The following is a 19,064-nucleotide window of genomic DNA, read 5'->3' as shown; positions in this document are numbered from 1 at the left end:
TCTTCTCAGAGTGACTTTTGTTGACAACTCCTATTTTAAACTATATTAGTCAAGACATTGTATTGTTTATCACAGCTTGTAGTTATTTGATTTCAGCATGCTTTGTCTGTCTTCTAAAATGTCATCTCCACAAAGGTAGGCCAGTGTCTGTCTTATTCCCCACCATATCCCCAATATGTAGTCCAGCACCTGATTCCTAGGAAATACTCGATAAATACTTTTGAATGCTAATATGCATGCACATATAAAGAAATAAATATGGGAAAATACAGTCAAGTGAGTTTTGTTTAGAATACATGACTCAGATCATTAGAAATGCTAAATTCACATTATTTTGCTAAAGGCAAATACACATACACACCGAATCCACATGGGTATCAACTAAGCATTAGTATTAGATGATTCTGGAATACAAATAGCTTTATTTTTTCTCTGGAATTTTAGATGAAATCAGAAGCAAACAATCCCTACAACTATTAAAATCACCATGTGGCAGAGTTTAAATATCAGAGATTTAGTAGAGTTTAGAGTTTTCTCCAAACTCAACCCAGGAAGCTCAGACTCCAGAGCAGAGAAATGGTTCTCTACATGTCACGGGGATGGTGAGTGGCAGGGCCACACTAAGGCTCTGGCTAATGACACTGCTATCACAAAGGAGATTGGTGGATAATACACCATGTGGTTTTCAATTCAGATAAAAGAACTATACTTAGTTAGGGTTTTACATTTCTTTCGTTCTTTAATTGTCCAATGTTTATAGTTGATAACAGTCTTTCTCTCTTTTGTTTTCAATACTACATATTTTCAGTACATAATGTTTACATTCATGTTAGGGGGTAGGTACATGTACTTCACATATCTTAATTCTTTTTCTTTTTCTTCCCCTCCTCTACTTCCCTCCTCCTTCTGATTCTGGATCCCTTTCCCCTTTGCAAAAAGATCTAGCTCCCCGTTTCCTATTTTCTATCTTTCAATTTTAAAAATTATTTATACTTTGGGTTTCTCATATAAGAGAAGTTATGCAATATTTAAGCTTGTGTGTCTGATTAATGTTATGGTCTCAAGGTGTTTCCAGTTTTAGGGTAGTAGTATTTAAATAGACTTTTTATTCCAGTTTTTAATTTTGCTGTTTGTCTTTTCAATACTTTGTAGTGTGCCAACCAAATTTGCTGTGTGCAGCAAGGTCACCAGTCTTAAATGCTTCTTTTTATCTTCATTCTTTTTCCTCTTGAGGCCATCATAAAAAAGCAAATTTACTTTATCAATGTCTGCTTTTTTCATTTTTTAACAATATAAAATCTGATGCTTTCTTAAAATGTATACTATAGCAAAATTAGAAGTTATACTGCCCATTGGCTTCAAACATCTCTTATTTTTTAATAATTCTCACATAATTAAAAATGCATAAACAAAATCTTCAAAAAATGAAATGGAATTTTTCAGTACATGGCATCAAGAGTGTCATTAAAGAAAATAGTTGTATGTAAGTAATTTAAAAAATGACTTTCTGAATGTAGATTTAACAATATGGAGCATAATAACTCAATCAAATTAAGGTAAAATAAAGTTCAGTGATGAAAAAGGCTGTTCTTGTCAATAATAAAATCTCAATTCTTATTTATTTAGTCATTACCATTTTATAAATGATTCAAGTGTTCATGTTTTTAAAAATATTCTAAGTAGGGCCGGGGATTTAGCTCAGTGGCTCTGCTGCCTGCCTTGCAAGCCCAAGGACCCGAGTTCGATCCCCGGTATTCCCCCAAAAATATTCTAAGTAGAAATTATCACAGAATCTCCACGTAGAGACCACATTGTGCAGCCCCATGATGAGAAGGCAACTGTGCCTGGTCCCAGGTGGCTGTCCTGAACACTGTGAGGACCCCGAGTGACTGGCTATCCTTGGTGGGGAAGGTGATGTAGTTGTACAAACAGTCTTAGAGATGTCATTCTGGATTTGCCTTTCTTGTCTCTGGGCCTGTTTTTATTGTTATTTTTGTAAACAAATCAAATGAATACTGAGGCCCAGAAAGGTAAAGTGATTTATCCCAAGTAACAGAATTCAGTGGTAGCAGAGCCAGGACTAGAATTGTATGCACTTTAGTATTAGTCCAGTGCTCTAACTACCATATAATGTGACCTGTATTCTTGATGTGACACCTGTTCTTGCCAATGCTAGAAAACAAAACTCAAAGAGTAACTCAGTGTCATCAGTTGATGATTGACATATGGTGGCTGATTAGAAAGTGGCATGTTTTGAAACAGGGTTGTCCTTGAGATTGTCAAGGGCTCCAGGATCACTAGAAACCACATGATAAATTGTGAATCAAGTCACTGAGCATGGTTCATGGTTCAAGAGTATATATATATTGGCTAAAACACTCATACAGCTTTTCAACAGTTAAGTTGTATAATTGTAAATATTTACTTTAGGGTTTTTTTTTTGCTAGTAAATAATGATCAAATTTAATTATAGGTTGACAGGCATGAAATCAGCCAGGTGAACAAAGGCACCTCATACAGGAAACAGGGTCTCCTTATGCAGTTCAGGCTAGCCTTGAACTCACTATGTAGCCCAGGCTGGCCTCCAACTCACAGTCATCTTCCTGCCTCAGCCTCCCAAGTGCTGGGATTACCAACATGTGCCACCATGCCCGGGTGAATAATGTAGATTGTATGTTGAGTTAATTATAATTTATTTATGAAATAGTACACAATAGCAAAATGATAAAAATGTGAATCCCCACTCTCTCTGGCATTTTTAGAATATTATAGAGTAGATAATACCCAAAATGTAAATATTAAGAAAAATAAAGAAAAGAATAAATATTCTTATTACGTGAAATATTAATCTGTAATTTCAAGCAGGTCATGTTCTTGATTAGCAAATAATATTTTAAAGACTTTTTAAGTGAAATTCATGCTGAAAATAAAGAAATTAGGCTAATACAAAACTCCACCAGTATTGCACAAAGAGTGAAAATCCAAGTTTATGTGAAAATCGAGTATTTTGCAAAGTTCCATGGATCGGTGACATCTGTGGGGCCAATAGGGCAGTGTTTCACATAAAAACAAAAGATTTAAAAAGGGAGACCAAGAAACTATCTATGCTTAATATGGAGAATACTCTTCTCTAGTATTTAGAACATGGAACCATCATCATTTTAAAATGAAATATATGTAGTACCAAAGACTGGCCTAGGCAATCCAGATAACTATCACTGTCAGATGACAAGTCTTACATGTTTAGGGAGAGATGTGGGCTAGATAATCTTCCCGAGGACTATAATTTGAGAAGCATGTTCTAGTTGAATACTGGGACCTTGTGGTTTATTTGCCATATAGTGAAACTTTAAAGTTAAAAATAAGAATAAAATGATGATACTAATAACATTCAAGTAGAGTTGGTTGGATGGTAATGTTCTAGGTAAATTAGATACCTAAAGACTGTACTTTTAGGATGCATAATTATACTAGTGTTAGAAATACAAAGTGCTGTCAGTAATAAATGTATTGAGGCTATGGGAAACTTCTCCTTACTTTGTGTCTATGAATACTTTTTCTATATTAGTGAAGTAAATAAAAAAAGAATCCTTTGTGCATCTGGTCTCTCATTCTGTAGAGACAGTGCTGCTGGAGTATTTCGGAATATCAGTGACATGTTAACCTAATAAAAATGTCCCCTTCTAAATGTCATGAGAAGTGAAAGAGTTTATACTGTATTCTCAACTTAGATATCTGATAAAGTGGATGCAAATTCATTTTACAGATCACAAAGGAAGGCATGCAAGTTAGGATAGGGTGCATCAAGTATGGGACAAAAGACTGATGAGCCACAGCCCAGTTCTAGGGAACTTCAGTCCTGTCCATGGGCATCAAAGGGATGTGGAGGCCAAACTCTGGGAGGAGAAAGCACCAGGTCAGCACATGTAAATACATGAGGAAACATCCCAGTAGTGTAAGAGAAACAAAAAAGGCAAATGGAGTGTGGTAATGTGGAAAAGAAAAGGCATTCTAAAAGCCACTTTGTTCTCTGAGGGCTTACTTGGTATGACTGTTAACCCCTCTCTCACCAAATACCTTTATCTTTATTAGCCCACGCCTTTCTTAGGAAATGGTTTTTAAAGAGTTAATGGAATGGAAATGTGCTATCTGGTTGCTAGAAATGTTCATTATTGATCAGGTGCATTCTGGTAATGGGAAGACAAGCTTGCACTTTCAATAACAGAAAGCCTAGAATAAGTAAGATCATCTCCATGACCGTCCCATTGAGCCTCTTATCCTACTGGTTGTACATGTGGTACAGCCATGCCTGTTAGTGAGACATAGGAATTATGGCCCCATTGTGAACGTATTAGTCCACATCAAAATACTCCCCCCTCACTTCAAACATATTTATCTCATCATTCTTGGTAGCTTCTGATGGGGTTCTGAAAGTCTTTTTTATGAGTCTGTGTACAAGGTATAATAAAAAAAATACGGTGAATGCTGTTGCAGAGTGCCATCTAACAGAAAAGAAGGCTCATAAAAACATTGTCATGGGTCCTTATTCACCTTATTCAGCAAATCTGGCACTGTGCAACTTCTGGCTTTTCTTCAAAGTCAAGCTTACCAGTAAAGGTAAACATTTTGATTCAACTCAGGACATCGAGGCAGCCATGACAGCACAACTAAAGACACAAAAAAGGACTTCCAGAACTGCTTCAGAAAGTGGCAAGAGTGATGGGGTACAGTACGTGTTTGGAAGTGAGGGAGAGTATTTTGAGGGGATTAATGCCGATGAGTCTTTTGCTATAATAAATTGAGGCTGAGGATGTAGCTCAGTGGCACCGTGCCTTCCTGGCAAGCACAAGGTTGATACCAGGAGAAAAAAAAAAGTATTAACATTTTAATTTAAACATGCACAGTAGTTTTGTTTGCTTTTTTAGTGTGTGGAAATCTTGTTAAAAGTGCAGATTCTTGGGCTGGGATTTTAGCTCAGTGGCACAGCGCCTGCCTGGCAAGTGCAAGGTCCTGAGTTCAATTCCCAGTACTGGGAACAAAAGTGCAGATTCTTGGGTTCTCTTTTAAAAATTCAGAGTTAAAAGTCCTGGATAGGTGTCAAGAATTTCTTTTTAGACAAACACCTAGGGTGATTCTCACACAAGTGATCTGGGTATCAAGCTTTGAGAGGGATCTTCCTAAATTCCTCAGTTCCATTTTAGTTTAAGTCACAGAAAATCGCTTAAACAGGCTCCAACGTGTTAAATCTGAAAAGCGAGTGAACTGCTGCACAAGAGTCAGCCAGGGACCAACAATCAAAGCATCATGGGGCAACTAACCTTCAAACGTGTTCAGGGAGATTGTCAGGATGGAAGGTCAACAACCTCCCCAGAAGTCTTCCGACCACAGCCCAGGCGCTACCCAGTTGGGACAGCAGGCCTTTTAGGGTTACGCCTGGTCTTAGCAAGCCCACCTCAGTGTTTTCCCGAGTTTTACCTCTTTTGGTGATAGAATAGAAATGTAATCTTCATATATCATTCTGGCTTTTTCTTCAATGACTTTTTTGTTCTGCTCTTTCTTTAAATCTTCACAGGCAAGCCAGAAAAGCAGATTCTCTTCACTGTACTCTGTTCGGAGGAATTCCCGGAAAAGGTTTCTTCCTGCAGGGGCCTTCATCATTTTGTCGAAATTCTGAGACCAGGATAGGACTTCATCTGCAGTGGGGCTTTGGCTGCTGAGAAGGAATAGGGTCGTTATCAAAAGCAGTTCTGACCTGTGAAAGCTGGTCTGGGTCTGGGGCAGAGCAGGTAAAAAGTCTATTCGGATGCTGCCATCTAGTGGCTCATAAGTGGCCAGTCAGGCCGGTCTGATCTGACAAATACCTGCCAGGACGGATCAGTTATTTCTGGGTCTTGAAAAACATTAAGGTAGGGACGATACACATGAAAATGAGCCAAAGGTCGAAATATTAGGAGCTATACACCACATCACATGGGCATCACAAATTCCTAATGAAGCTTGGACATGTCTAAACTCTAACAATACACTGCAAGTTGATAAAAACACTGTAGGTTACCTTGAAGGACAAACTAAATTTTTTTCTTTGCCTCCTGATACAGATTTTCATTTTCCAGTCATAACAAACAGTTTATTTTTCACATTAGAAGGCATTTTCCATTAGTAGCGGGATCTAAAGTAAGAATATATATGTGTGCTTGTTTCCTAAAATGTTACTGCAAAACAGAAGGCTTTTAGAGTGGCACTGGGAATTTTTTGATAACCATGTTAAGATTTTCAGTGACTACTTCACTGCAGAAACCACTTGCTAATGTTTCAGTGTTCCACTTGCTAATACATCAAAGAACTGGATGGTTAGAGTAAAATCTTTTATGAAGACAATTTAAAACATATTCTCAGAAAAGAGAAGTGAAAAATAAAGCAATTTTGGGAGGACTAATTAGTGCAGTAATTTTTTTTATTTCTTACAAAAGAAAGATAATCTCAGGCAATGATAAACATAGCTAATAGAAAAATTGGTAGAAATCCACTGCAATCACAAAAGAAGGTCCCCCAGGCTGGGTCAGTGCCGATTTCAGAATATTTTAAGGAATACCATAAACAGAGAGAACACTTACTCTTCGTAGCTGTGAGTAGCATAGAAATACAAGAGACAGTTACATCATGGGTGTCACACTCACCTCTCCTCTAGGACCTGGATACTCTCCATCTTTGTGGTATGGATGGGTCTTCCTGCACTTTCCCCTCTTTCTTCATTCCTAACCGTGAGGCTGTAACATAGCAGAACACTTAATTTTGTTAAGAGAAGAGGAAACATTTCACAGGAGATTTTTTTTTGTCAGCTAGGGGAGAATGTTTAAAATACAGGAAGAGAAATATCACTTTTAAATAATGGGTTAGCCCATTTCAACCAGAAGAAGGAGAAAAATTTTTAAATAAAATAACTGAATCAGAATGAATATTGTTATCCATTATGACTTCATGCTGACATTACTTGAATTGCTTCAAATCTGACATACTATATGATTATATGCTTTAATATTTTATAAATACTGTGTTACCCTTTAAATCTAAAGTCATTTTGACTTTTGGTTAGTTCTGTCCAGTCTGCTTTTCATTTACTTTTTTCTTTTCTAAGAAGATAAAATGAATCAGAATCTAATCCAGATTTTGCTAAATTTATATCATCGTTCCCTGCAGGACTGGTCTGCTGTCATCAATACCATCATTCCTTCAACCACTAAAGTATGAGCTACTGGATTTATATTTGTCTTTGTCTTTGCCCTTTCACTCTAGTTGGTTAATCTCCACTGGCTGGAGAGAGACACAGGGTAGCAACTCCGAGGGTCTGACACAGAGGAGCATCGAGTGAGAGAAATCTCCGTGTTTCTGAGACATAAGGGTGGGAATTTGATAGAAGTATAGGAAATACTATCCATTTTAGTAACCCACAACAACAATACGAATTGTGCAGCTGATCAGTGGCTTGGGATAGAATGCAAAGATTCAAGGTACACAAACCTCCATACTAGAGATAAGGGAGAAGTTATGAGCAGATAGAAGGCAGGTGGGCAAGCTGACCATGCAGCCTGGGAAAATTGGAGCCCCTGAAATCAGCATACTGATACTTCTGTCCCGAAGCCTGGGAGTTTCACAAAAGCCTATCAGAGAGTAAAAGAAGGTCAGATCACATCTCTTTTGTTTATTTATTTATTCCGTAAGAGGCAACGGAAACTGTTATATTTTAGTGCCTGTTAGGTGTTAGGCACATTCTCTTAGCATTACGTTATTATTCCCATTTTACATATAAGCAAAGTGAAGTGCAGAATGGTCTGGTAGGTTGGCTCAAAAACTGAATGCTAAATATGAAATACAGTTGCTGTCTGAAATCTATTCTGCCAAACGACCTTTCATTTTTAAGTACTTACTCATTAAAACAATTGAGCACTTCAGGCTCTCTGATAGGACTGAGGACTTGTGGGAATGCACAAAAGTGTCACTAATGTGGTTCTGGTAGAAAGAATGCATTGAGGGGGAGAAGTGTCCAACAAGTAGTTATTCTTAATCTAGAAAGTGAAGAGAAACTGAGACAATGTCCCGTTAACTCAATGTCTCTTTTATTCTCGGGTGCAAGAGTGAGAAAGTAGGGGAAAAAAGAATTTAAGGGAAGCTTGGTAAGCAGGCCGATCTACAGAAAGTGAGACAGCATGGGCAGATTTACTCCAGAAGAAGGACTGACTGGAGAAGAGGGGCGTTGACAGAAAACGGAAAGGATTCTTTAGTCAGAAAACGGACACCTCACAGTAAAACTACAGTTCAACAGTGATATAATGTAAGTTCTCCCCTAGGGACAATGGCAGGTTTATTGGTGTAGACTCAAGGAGAGAAAAGATCAAACCTCTAACAAAAGTAGTATGGCCAAAGAATCCTGGGAAATGACTCCAGCTTGTTACTCTGATTTAGGTAGCATCTTGGCTGGCTGACTAGAGCTCCCAGGGTGGGAGCAATCTGTGGCTCTGGGAGTCAAACCCCGCAGTGCAGTGGAGCCATGGGACGTAGCTAGAGCTAGAGCATGGTGCCAATTTTAAGTCTCTTCATGTGGATATTGTGGATGTGGGTGGAGTTTGAGGTAGTGTAGGAAATTCCAACCCTCTATGTTGCTATCCATGTAGGTCAGATATGACTTTTTGAGGAGATTCATTAATTTCCCAAATTAATTAATTGTGGTTCTCTGGAATGTGAAAGTGGGTAATTGGGGGAAATACGCCACTGACAATATTTTGCAAAACTTCTTGTATTTATTAAATATGCATGATATGTATATATGAAATAGACAACTATTTATAAATCCTTATTTAAATAAGGACTCAATACTTATTCTGTCAAGCTTTATTTTATATATGTGCATATGCACACACATGTTAGGCACTATAAGAAGACCAGATAAATAATAAACTACTTGAGAGATTATTTGTTATTTCCACACAGGGTCCTAGAGAGTGCACCATACAGAACACAAGTGCACCTCATTTCAGGCAACATTTTTTGAGAAACTTGTTCTTCACTGGCCTCTGCTCTAGAGCAATAAATCTGGAATCCATGTGCATAACTCACACATTTCTGAACATGAATTCTGGCTCTTCTATCTGTTTCTGTGATGTTTACAAACATCTCAAATACTACCATATTAGAAATACTGGGTTGTGTTTACATCTTTCATTTCTACAGATGGTAAAATACGGATGCACATTTGGACTAAAACTACTTAGGCATTCAATAAACGCTTAACTGTTCACAGTTTGTACCATCTCACGATGTTGGACACAATTTTACCTTGTAGAAAGAAATTTAATTTTTGCAATGTACAATTTACCCTTTTAATTAACTTTTCTTTAGTATTATTCTTAAAAATGGTTTCAAGGTTTCAATGACCAAGATCCAATGAAAATGCCATTTTAAGATGAAGAAATAAACAATGATGATACTGGACTGTTTAACTGTCCTGAAGCTGACATGTCTGTCTCCAATTTCACTTGGTTCTGCTCCATGGAAGCATAATTTCTTAAATTTAAAGTAATAAATTACTGGATATATTTGCTCTAGACCAATACCTACATGTTATATACTTTTGAAAAAGTCTAAAAGGCAAACACTGAAGTTAGTACTTGTGAGATGTCACAAGCAGTCATCTGATTTTCTTCATTTTACAAATGTAGTATCTAACAATTAACATTTCTGGGTTTTTTGGCAGTACTGGGGATTGAATACAGGGCTTAAGAATAAGCTACATTCTGGGGGATGGAGATATATATATATATATATATATATATATATATATATATTTGTTTTTTCTTTTTTCTTTTTCGACAGAGTCTTGCTAAGTTGCCTAGTTGCCATGGCTGGCCTTGAACTCACGGTGATTCTCCTGTCTCAGCCTCCTGAGTGCTAGAGCTACAGGCATGCACCACCATGTCCAGGTTTGTATTTTTACTTTTCAAGCAGTTAAACCCATAAAAAAAACAAAACACTTATGCATTGCTTACTCTATGAGATCAAGACTTAAATACTTTATGGAAGAAAAATGACAATAACCTAGGCTAAATACACTAAACTAGGCATTTAAATACCATTACAGATTTTTTAGAATGGTAATTTTTTTTTAAGAGTAGGAAAAATTTATTGAGAGAAAGAAAGCTTCTGCCTAAGAGAGACAGAAGGGGGACCAGAAGGTGGGTTGCCCACCCACCCCACAGTTCAAAGATGTTTTATACAGCAAAGCCATGTGGTGAGGCAGGTACAAAGCGGGACAAAACTATAAGGCCCAATGGAAATTTACAAGGTGGGCATCAGGTGGGACAAAACCATGACCAACCAATAAGGTTACATGTACAGTCACTCAGGAAATATTAAATGGGGGAGCAAGTCACGTAGCTAGTGTACAAGGATTTGGAATGGTAATTTTAAAATGCATTTGGTACACTGCAGAAAATAAAACATGCTCTTTCTGTGTTTATAAGAGAGTTTAGGTAGTAGGAATGGAGAAATCTTTACTTGCTGTCAATTATAAAGTTATCAGTCATATGTGCAGGGCCTATTTTGGAAGATGGTCTACTATTTACTATTGTAAGAAAAGCAATAGCTCTTAGGAAGAACTCTTGAAATAGTCTCAAATAAGATGAAAACTTTGCAGTAGCCATGGGAAGTCTGGGATAGAGCATGATCACAAACCATATGTATTTAAACAAAAATTCAACTGAGGAACCAATAAGATGCTCAAATTTAATACAATGTGATATCAAGGGTCCAAGAAAGAATCACTGTCATCAATAAAAGCAGACTGTTTTCAATATTTTAATATTCTCACATTGTGAAATCAGTCTTTTCCTTTTATTTTAGAGCGCCTCTTAATTTTCTCAGTGCAAAAATGAAATCAACATCGTTCAGGTTCTGAAAAAGAATTAGAAGATAATTCTTTAAATGATTTATTTTTATCTTTTAAAATATTCATTGTAAAACAATACAGCTTTATGCGGAGTTAACAATAAGTTTACAAATATGTATGAAACACCTGGTGTATACAATGGTGGCTGCATTGGAAATTCAAAGTGAGTAAGACAAAGAGGCTCAGATAGGTAAATAAATGTCACATGCATTGCGATTCAAACTAAAATAGAATTTTGCACAGACACTGTTTCTTCTACATTGGTCTGGTAACTATTCTTCTGCATGAGAGAATGCAGAAAGGCTTCACAGAAGAGGCAATGATTAAAAAGGTTGAAAATGAACAGGTGTTTGCCAGATGGAGTTCTAGATAAAAGGGGATTCCAACCCAAGAGGTGATAAAGTTGTAGAGGCTGGCAGTTTAAAAATACATGATCGAAATGGAGAGAAGAGTGGATAGATGAGATGTTCCACAGTGAACACAGAAAACTAAGGTAGGGAGTGAAGTATATGTATTAGATAATGGGCCAAGAAAATATGAACTGAACACCAAATGTAGAATCTATCTCTGTTGGGATGATTTTTACTCTCTATGCTTTGTTTTCCCACATATTGGGGATAATGATAGTAACCTACTTCACAAGGAAGTAAAGCAAGAAATAAAACCTTGGGACAAAAACCGCAAATATTTACAAGTGCTTAATTAAATGGAAGGGCAAGTTGGCTGCCTGTGAAAATGGCAGTTCCAATTTTATTCAAGAGCTTTATATGTCAAACTGAGAAAATAGAGCCAATCTTCTGCCATTACTATGAAATACTTCCTCATATATTACCTTACTATTTCTTCCTTACAACAGTCCTGTTCAGTAAGCAGGGGATTTAATATTAATCATTCCCATTTTATTCACAAGGAGACAGTCACTGAGGCTAACTTACGCAATAGCAGGGCTAAGACGGGCACTCACGCCCTGCAACATTTGGTCTCACATTCGTTTTTGCTACAGTGTCGCTTGTCTTTACATAAAAGCCTTGATTTTGATATTTTACCTTTTTTGTTGTTTACAAACATTGACTAGTCTTAAAGGTTCAGGAAGGATAAACTGCCTATTTTAAACTAGAGTAAATGCTCCTGTGTAGGCATTACTGCCCAGCTATCACTCTACAGCAGCTGTGCCCAAGGTCTTCATATGCTTTAGACATGTGTGAGTACCAAGCTCTTTTCAGTTACCTGAAATCTGAGATTACTGACGAGTTGTTACAGAAGTTTGATAGCAAAGCCTGAAACAGGAAAAAAGAACTGACTGTGGACAAGGTGATGCTGTGGCTGAGAATAGGCTCCCAGGGCAGTACCTGTTCATCCCATTCACAAAAATGTTACCCAGATACAGAGACAGGGAAAGGAGAACAGAATTGATGTGTTGTTTACAAAAGATTACCAACAAAACAAAATCACCCAAAGGGAGCGGGGGACAGAAGCACCAGAAAGTGAAACAGTAGCCTTGTAATATCTGTAAGTTCGGGCACATAAACACTCAGTACCAACCTATGACCTGAACCTCATCCCTTTCATTTTTACATGTCTGTAATATGACTTGGTTTCGACTGGTGTGTGGAGATGGGATGTTATACAACTGAAATATATAATTTTAACATTATTAATGCAATGTTAAAATATACACTACCTCTAAAAAGACTTCTACATTTTACTACCATGTTTCCTATGATATATGATTATAAACGAGCAGGTGTTTGCTCATTTTTGCAAGCTTTTGTTTCATTTACTTACCTTTCCCAAGTAAAATAACCAGCTATTAAAAAGGTTTCCACTAGATGGCCCTGTTACCTTTATAAATACAGTACAATGTTTTAACCAAGTCAGAGTAAATGATAACTGAAAAAGTTTCTGGGTGCAACTACTTTCATTTGGAAAAATATCTATTCTTACGTGTAAGAGTTTTAATAATTATATCTTTCTAAAGAATGTGAAGAGTCCTTCAAATGTAATAATGTAATAATGAAATGTAATCAATATAATAATTAAATGAGAAGGGGATAAATTTAATCTTGGGAAGTGTTTTTACCTGGAACCATTTTTCCTTTTTGGTATTTAGAAAACATTCTGAATAATGCCAGCCCCAAAGTCATTTGATTTGGGAGTACTTTATTCATAAAAACAGGCAGGCAGAATCTTATTAACACTGTTGTTGTGTTTTCCAATAATAAGTTGTTTTGTGTTCCACTCGAGTGGAGGGAATCTGAAATTTGGGTCACACATTCTTAGAACATTAATTAGAGGGCCTAGCATGTGGCTTACCCTCACTGTGCCTGCCTGGCAAGCGCAAGGTCCTGAGTTCAATCCCCATCCCCAGCACTGGAAAAAATAATAATAATTACAAAAGGTTTTTAACTACCAGTGGGAAGGAAATTTTTTATTTAAAATGTTTTAAAGGAGCCATTGTGAGAGTAGATTCTCCACATTATTTCTTTTGGGTTGCACATAAAACATTAGTTTCTTTTTTTGACACATGGCAACTGAAGACAAATCTGGTTTTTTTTGGAGGGGGGTACTGGGGATTGAACTCAGGACCTTGAGCTTATGAGGCAGGTGCAGTGGCACTGAGCTAAATCCTCAGCCCCATAAATCTTTTTTTCTGAGTCTCTCTTTTGCTACTGACTTATCTTTATGTATGTTTTAAAGTTCTTGCTTTTTATTTGTATTACACTTTTTATTTCAAATCTTTTGCCATGTATTTTAGGTTCATTGGCATCCTTGATTTAGAATGACAACTGAATTTAACAAGTAATTACACAGTTAAAATCTGGAGCCACTATATAAGCTTAAATTCAGTTAGATAACCAAAGTTTCTTACTAGGCATGAACAAAGTACCTTTATTTTTCCTTAAAATGAAGAGAATTACAGAACTGAATATGTAGATAAATTTTATATGATACATGCCAATCATAGGAATTTTCTACCTTAGCTCTCAGGTTGATTGAAATCTTATTTTAAGCTTTTTCTTCAATTCATCGTAATTTTATGTGTAATTTATAGGTAAGTTACTGGATGTTTTGTGGAAAAGCAAGTATCTTGGTTATGAAAGGCCAGTGGATTTCTGTTCAGTTCATAGGCACTGTTATTAAATGGCATGTGATCATCTGAGCCTTTAAATGCACCAGTTATCCTGGAACTTCAGCTTCTGATTTTAGTTAAATTGTGTCCTTACTATAAAAGCAGAATGAAAAAGTTAGCAAGTATAGCAGTTGATATTCAGAAACACATCTGGTAGTTGGCGGGGTCACTTATCAGCCTCCCATTCATCGCCTCCTTGGTGTTTCCCGGTTACTGTGGATGTGACTTTGTATGGGGTAGAAAAGGGGGCATTCTTGGGACCAGTATGATCAATGGCAACCACCCTGATCTATCAGGAAACTTTACTCCACTATATAGGACTTCTCATACTCTAGAAGTCCTATGCCTCTGGGGTGTGAGCTCCAGGAATGTAAGGTTAGTGTAAGGGCTGGTGTAAGAGCTACAGTAAGAAAGGCACAGAATAGACAATGTCTGTTACATGAACTGACAACATGTAATGTGTTTTGCTTTTTTTTTTTCTGTGCTGGGTATTGAACCTAGGGCTTGAGGTCTGGGCTACCTTCAGTCGGGTCCCTGACAACATGTAAATAGAACATTGATACATGCACAATGATCACATCTTACCTTAAATTCATTTCAGCTTGAATACTTGTAACCCTATAGGTTGAGGGTAGTTTGACCCACGTTGTACCTATATTGTGACTTTGCTCTATAAATTACTCCTGCCAAAGAGCCTCAGTGGCCACCTCATTTGGGACCCCTCCTGGAAATCTAAGAGCTGTTCTTATTTTCAATAAAACCCTCCTAACTTCAAAAAAATCCTTTTAGTTTGGGACTTGTAAAGAAGTGAGAAATAAAATCTATTAATAAAGAAGTATTCATGGGCCCTGTAACATGTACTGAACCCTAAACTAGATTATTTATATATGTTACTAATGACATTTTACTAAGGAAGAGGCTGAGACTCAGAGAAACTAAATAATGAACAGGATCATACTCAGATCTGTCTACTTCCAGGATGGTTGTTCTTTCCCTAGCTCAAGCTGCCTATTGAAGGTAGGCTTTATTTAAGGAAGACATTTCATAAAAGTTTGTGTGTAATCCTTAAATATGATAATGTAACCTCTATTTAGAATAAGGCACATGGAGTTATTCCATTACTACTTAGGGAATTGGTTGACTGAAATAGTTCTTCACTTTTAAACAATCTGTATTTATTTATATCAAAAGCAGCAATGGTAGAATTGGCTTTCTACTTAGAAACAGATATTCCTTTGCATAAAATTGATATTGAGGCCAGAGATTTAGCTCAGTGGTGCCGCCGCCTGCCTTGCAAGCGGAAGGTCCTGAGTTCGATCCCCGGTACCAAAAATAAAAAGTAAGTGGAAGCATATAGGGCTGGGGATTTAGCTCAGTGTTTCTGCCACCTGCCTAGAAAGCGCAAGGTCCCGAGTTCGATCCCTGGTACCAAAAATAACTAACTAACTAACTAAATAAATAAAATTGATATTAATATGTGGCATATTGATGTGTGTGACAAAGATACGGAATTTTTTAGCATTAGACATTATGATATTTATAATGCTAAGTTGAATAGAATCATTATACAACAAACTTTGCTTTCATAAAAAGTGGATTTCATTGTTTTATTTGACAAAAAGACTGTTGAATAATGTTCTAAAATAGCAGGCAGATTGTAATAGATCTGCCATGCATAGACCATAAAAAAACTGGGCTAGGCCCAAAAGAAAGAATGGAGAATTTTAATTGAGAGGGACAAAACCAAAGATTTAGTATTTATTTCAAGCATCTGTAGCATGACTGATGCTTCATAGGTAGGAAAAGGAAAGGGTAACAAAACTTTACCACCTCATTTTTGTATTGCTGATCAGGAAAGGCTGGGGAAGCTTTTAAATGTTGTCTAAGTAGCTAATTAATTTGTTCTACATCTGGAAGGGTTGAATTTCATATTGTCTTAGAAACTGGGAAATTTGCTTTGATTAGGTCAGGAAGGGAAGTCCAACTTCCCTCCCTTTGAACTTTCACCAGGATTATTGCTTTTCATCAGCAACTTCTCTTTCTCCAATTTCCTCCTCCTTGTGCACATGAGGGAGAAGCCTGGCTCTCACAAAGTTCACCAATAACCTCCAATCTGGCCAGATTACAAAATGCTTTAGGATCTTGATCGGATCAGACTTTCCTGGTGTATCTGCAGCCTCACTCACTTTCTTTTTTGTGAAACTCTTTACTTGGCTTCAGTGACGCCTCTTGCAACGTCCTGCATGACACTTCTTAGTCTGTTTCTTCTCTGCATCCACATACCCAGCTGCTCCTGGTTCTTCATATTTAATGTAGAAATACCCTGCAAGCCTCACATTCATTCCCACAACTAAATCCTGTTACCTCCAACAGAGCAAACCAAACTTGCCATCTTGGCTTTGGCCTAAACAATTCCTACTCTCATTTGATGAATCGACATCAAGCCAGCCACACAAGCAAATAATATGGAGTTATCCTTCTCTCCTCTTTCTCATCTGTGACTAATTCTTGACAGAATCTGCTAAGATTTTCTTGAATATGAATATGTCTGCATTCCTTTCATTCTTCTTATTCACCTTATTGCTTTTTATTTTGGGTTTCTGACATGTCTCACTGAGGCTATTGCAAATGTCTCCTAATATTCCCCTTGCTCTTTGTCTTGTCCTTCCAACTACTTTCCATTCTCTTCAGAGGAATATCATTTAAACACAAAATGGACTTTGTTCTCTTCTTACAAATCTTGAGTCTCTTCCATCTCCAAAGAAGTGTAAGATCCAAAGTGTAAGATCCTAACTATTTATAGCAGAAAAGATATTTTTATTATTTGTCACTGCCAATCTCTCCAGTCATTTTATCCATCCTGACTTTATATCCCAGAACCACTACACATAGTTTAGTGCTTCTCCCTAAAGTCTTTCCTTTTGTTTTTAACTAAAAATGACTACTATTAATAATAATGCATATACATAGGAGGATAAAGGAAAATGGTGCACTAAGAAAAACTGGTGATTTTTCTAATAATCATCATCTGCTACACAATTATACCAAGGCTTGGCAGAATTTTTCAAAAGAATTTCTGTGACACAGTTTTTTTCCATATTTTATAAAGTAAACCCAATTGGAAAATCCAAATCAATCATCCATTCAACAAATGTTAAGCACCTCTACACATCAAATAATATAAGTCAAAATGTCTTTTTGAAAAGTGTGAAACTTTAGTATATGGTTAGGAAAATACCCAGTAGCAACTGACCTACATGAACTTTAGTGAATTCAATTATATAATCCATGAAATAAAATTGGACCGAAAAAAAGCACAGGTCAAATAGAAGGATAATCACTGGTATGGAAATACTCCAGAGAGATCTGAGTTGGACTTGGGCCGTGCACATGCTCAGTGTTGTCCAGGCCAGAGGAGGCATGGCCATGGGTATATGGGGTGCAGTCCTTGCTGAGGTCATCCCCAAGCTCCAGCACAGCAGATACTTGAAGTCCTCACCACACTGCCATACGCCATGAGTCAGCTCTGCTGGAGTACCACAGGTCCTCCCTGTGTCTGAGCTGGCTGTGGTATCCCCAAGCACAGCCCACCCCCAGCTTCACTGTAATGCTTCTTTACCTCTTCTCTTTTCTCCCATCTGCTCAGGGACTCTGGGCTTCTGCACAAGGAGGCTCCTCCTACCTCTGAGATCACTAGTTTTCTTTGCAATTCCCTTCCCACATCAAATCCACTCTCCTGCATTCTCAACCTTCCATGGCCCACTTTCTTCACCTGACCACTTGGCACCCAACTCTCCAAGGGTTGCTGCCTCTCTCAGAAGCTTACACTCTTACTCCCATATTCACCACAGGGCAAGGTGGGACTGACATTTCCTTTCCAGATCCTGAGGCTGATGCCCTGTGACTCTTACCTTTCTCTCTGCCTTATCCTCTGATAACCCTGTGATCTCTCACCAGACACCTCCCATTGCAGACTCTTTCCTCTCCTTCCTCTCCTCACCTCAGAGAATCCACACCACAGGTGTCACCACTGCTGTCTCCAAGGTTTCTACCAGGACACTTCCTGTCTCCTTACTGAACACCCCATTGAGGGGCACCCTAGGTTCTAAGCTGAGTTTTGCCTTCTGGCCTGAATCGTTAATCTTTTGTGGCCCATCTTATTGGATCAGTTTTCCTTTCCACTCTCCTGAATAAGACCTGGCATAATATTTTCATCTATTACTTTGTTTCTTCCCTGTCTTTCCAGTGAGACACTAAATACTGTACTGCTACACAATACTTAGAAAATTATGCATTTTTAAATAAATGCTACATCAAAAGGGATACACATGGTATACCTTTGAAAGGGTCAGCTCCACTTTAATTCTGGTAACTTTACAATAAATAGGACTCTGGTCATATGTTACACAGACTTGGCAGAGCAGCTTCAATATTTGACTCTTTTAATGGGCAACCTGGGAATAATACCAAATATTCTTATTTAGATTCACCTACTTAACGAGGAGGGCCAGGGATTTAGTTCAGTGACACTGCACCTGCCTCATGAGTGCAAGGTCCTGGTTGGATCCCCGGTACCAGAAAAAAAATAGTTCTTGTATTTCAGTTGCTTAATGACGCTTTGTTTCCAGGCATTGTAGAAGCAGGGAAAACATGTGAAATCTGATGAAATATAACAGTGATAACAGACAGTGGGCATTCAATAAATTATAAATGAGTGATTGAATGAATGAATAAATGAATGAAGAAGTTCTACAGTCCAAATATCCACTTTTTAGGTTTATGTAAATGGCCCGTAAAACCTCAGTTCAATTGGCAGATGTCTTTTGATTTTGTAGTTTAAAGTTCATATAACAGGAAATTCACCTATGATATCGTGAGATAGAGTTTCAAAACTGTAGAGTTCTTTGGGTTACATTTCTGATGATCTGGTTACAAGTGCTCTGGAAATCCTGTGTAGAGTCAGTTACTCTATAGGAGTAACTTATGCTCCTGTGT

The 19,064-nt window shown here is 37.5% G+C and overlaps 1 protein-coding gene across 5 annotated transcripts in view; it reads right to left on the bottom strand.

Moving 5' to 3' along the window:
* Rgs17 (regulator of G protein signaling 17) overlaps window positions 1-19,064 on the bottom strand; it is a 128,318-nt gene that overhangs the window by 13,504 nt on the left and 95,750 nt on the right. For 4 of the 5 annotated variants that reach the window (XM_087193436.1, XM_004856857.3, XM_087193440.1 and 1 more), the window contains 2 exons: window positions 6,678-6,767; window positions 5,476-5,713 (listed from right to left, as the gene is read on the bottom strand). In XM_087193436.1, the coding sequence (XP_087049562.1) occupies window positions 5,476-5,713; window positions 6,678-6,767 (328 nt within the window). The remainder of the gene's footprint in view (window positions 1-5,475; window positions 5,714-6,677; window positions 6,768-19,064) is intronic. The other variant, XM_087193437.1, reaches the window with a different exon arrangement.

The sequence above is a fragment of the Heterocephalus glaber genome, unplaced genomic scaffold (genome assembly GCF_053883595.1).
Source record: "Heterocephalus glaber isolate CG9 unplaced genomic scaffold, H.glaber_assembly_v1.0 deba00001593, whole genome shotgun sequence".
Lineage (NCBI taxonomy): Eukaryota > Metazoa > Chordata > Mammalia > Rodentia > Bathyergidae > Heterocephalus > Heterocephalus glaber.
Note: the sequence above shows the minus strand (reverse complement) of the source record. Positions and strands in the feature narration are given on the sequence as shown.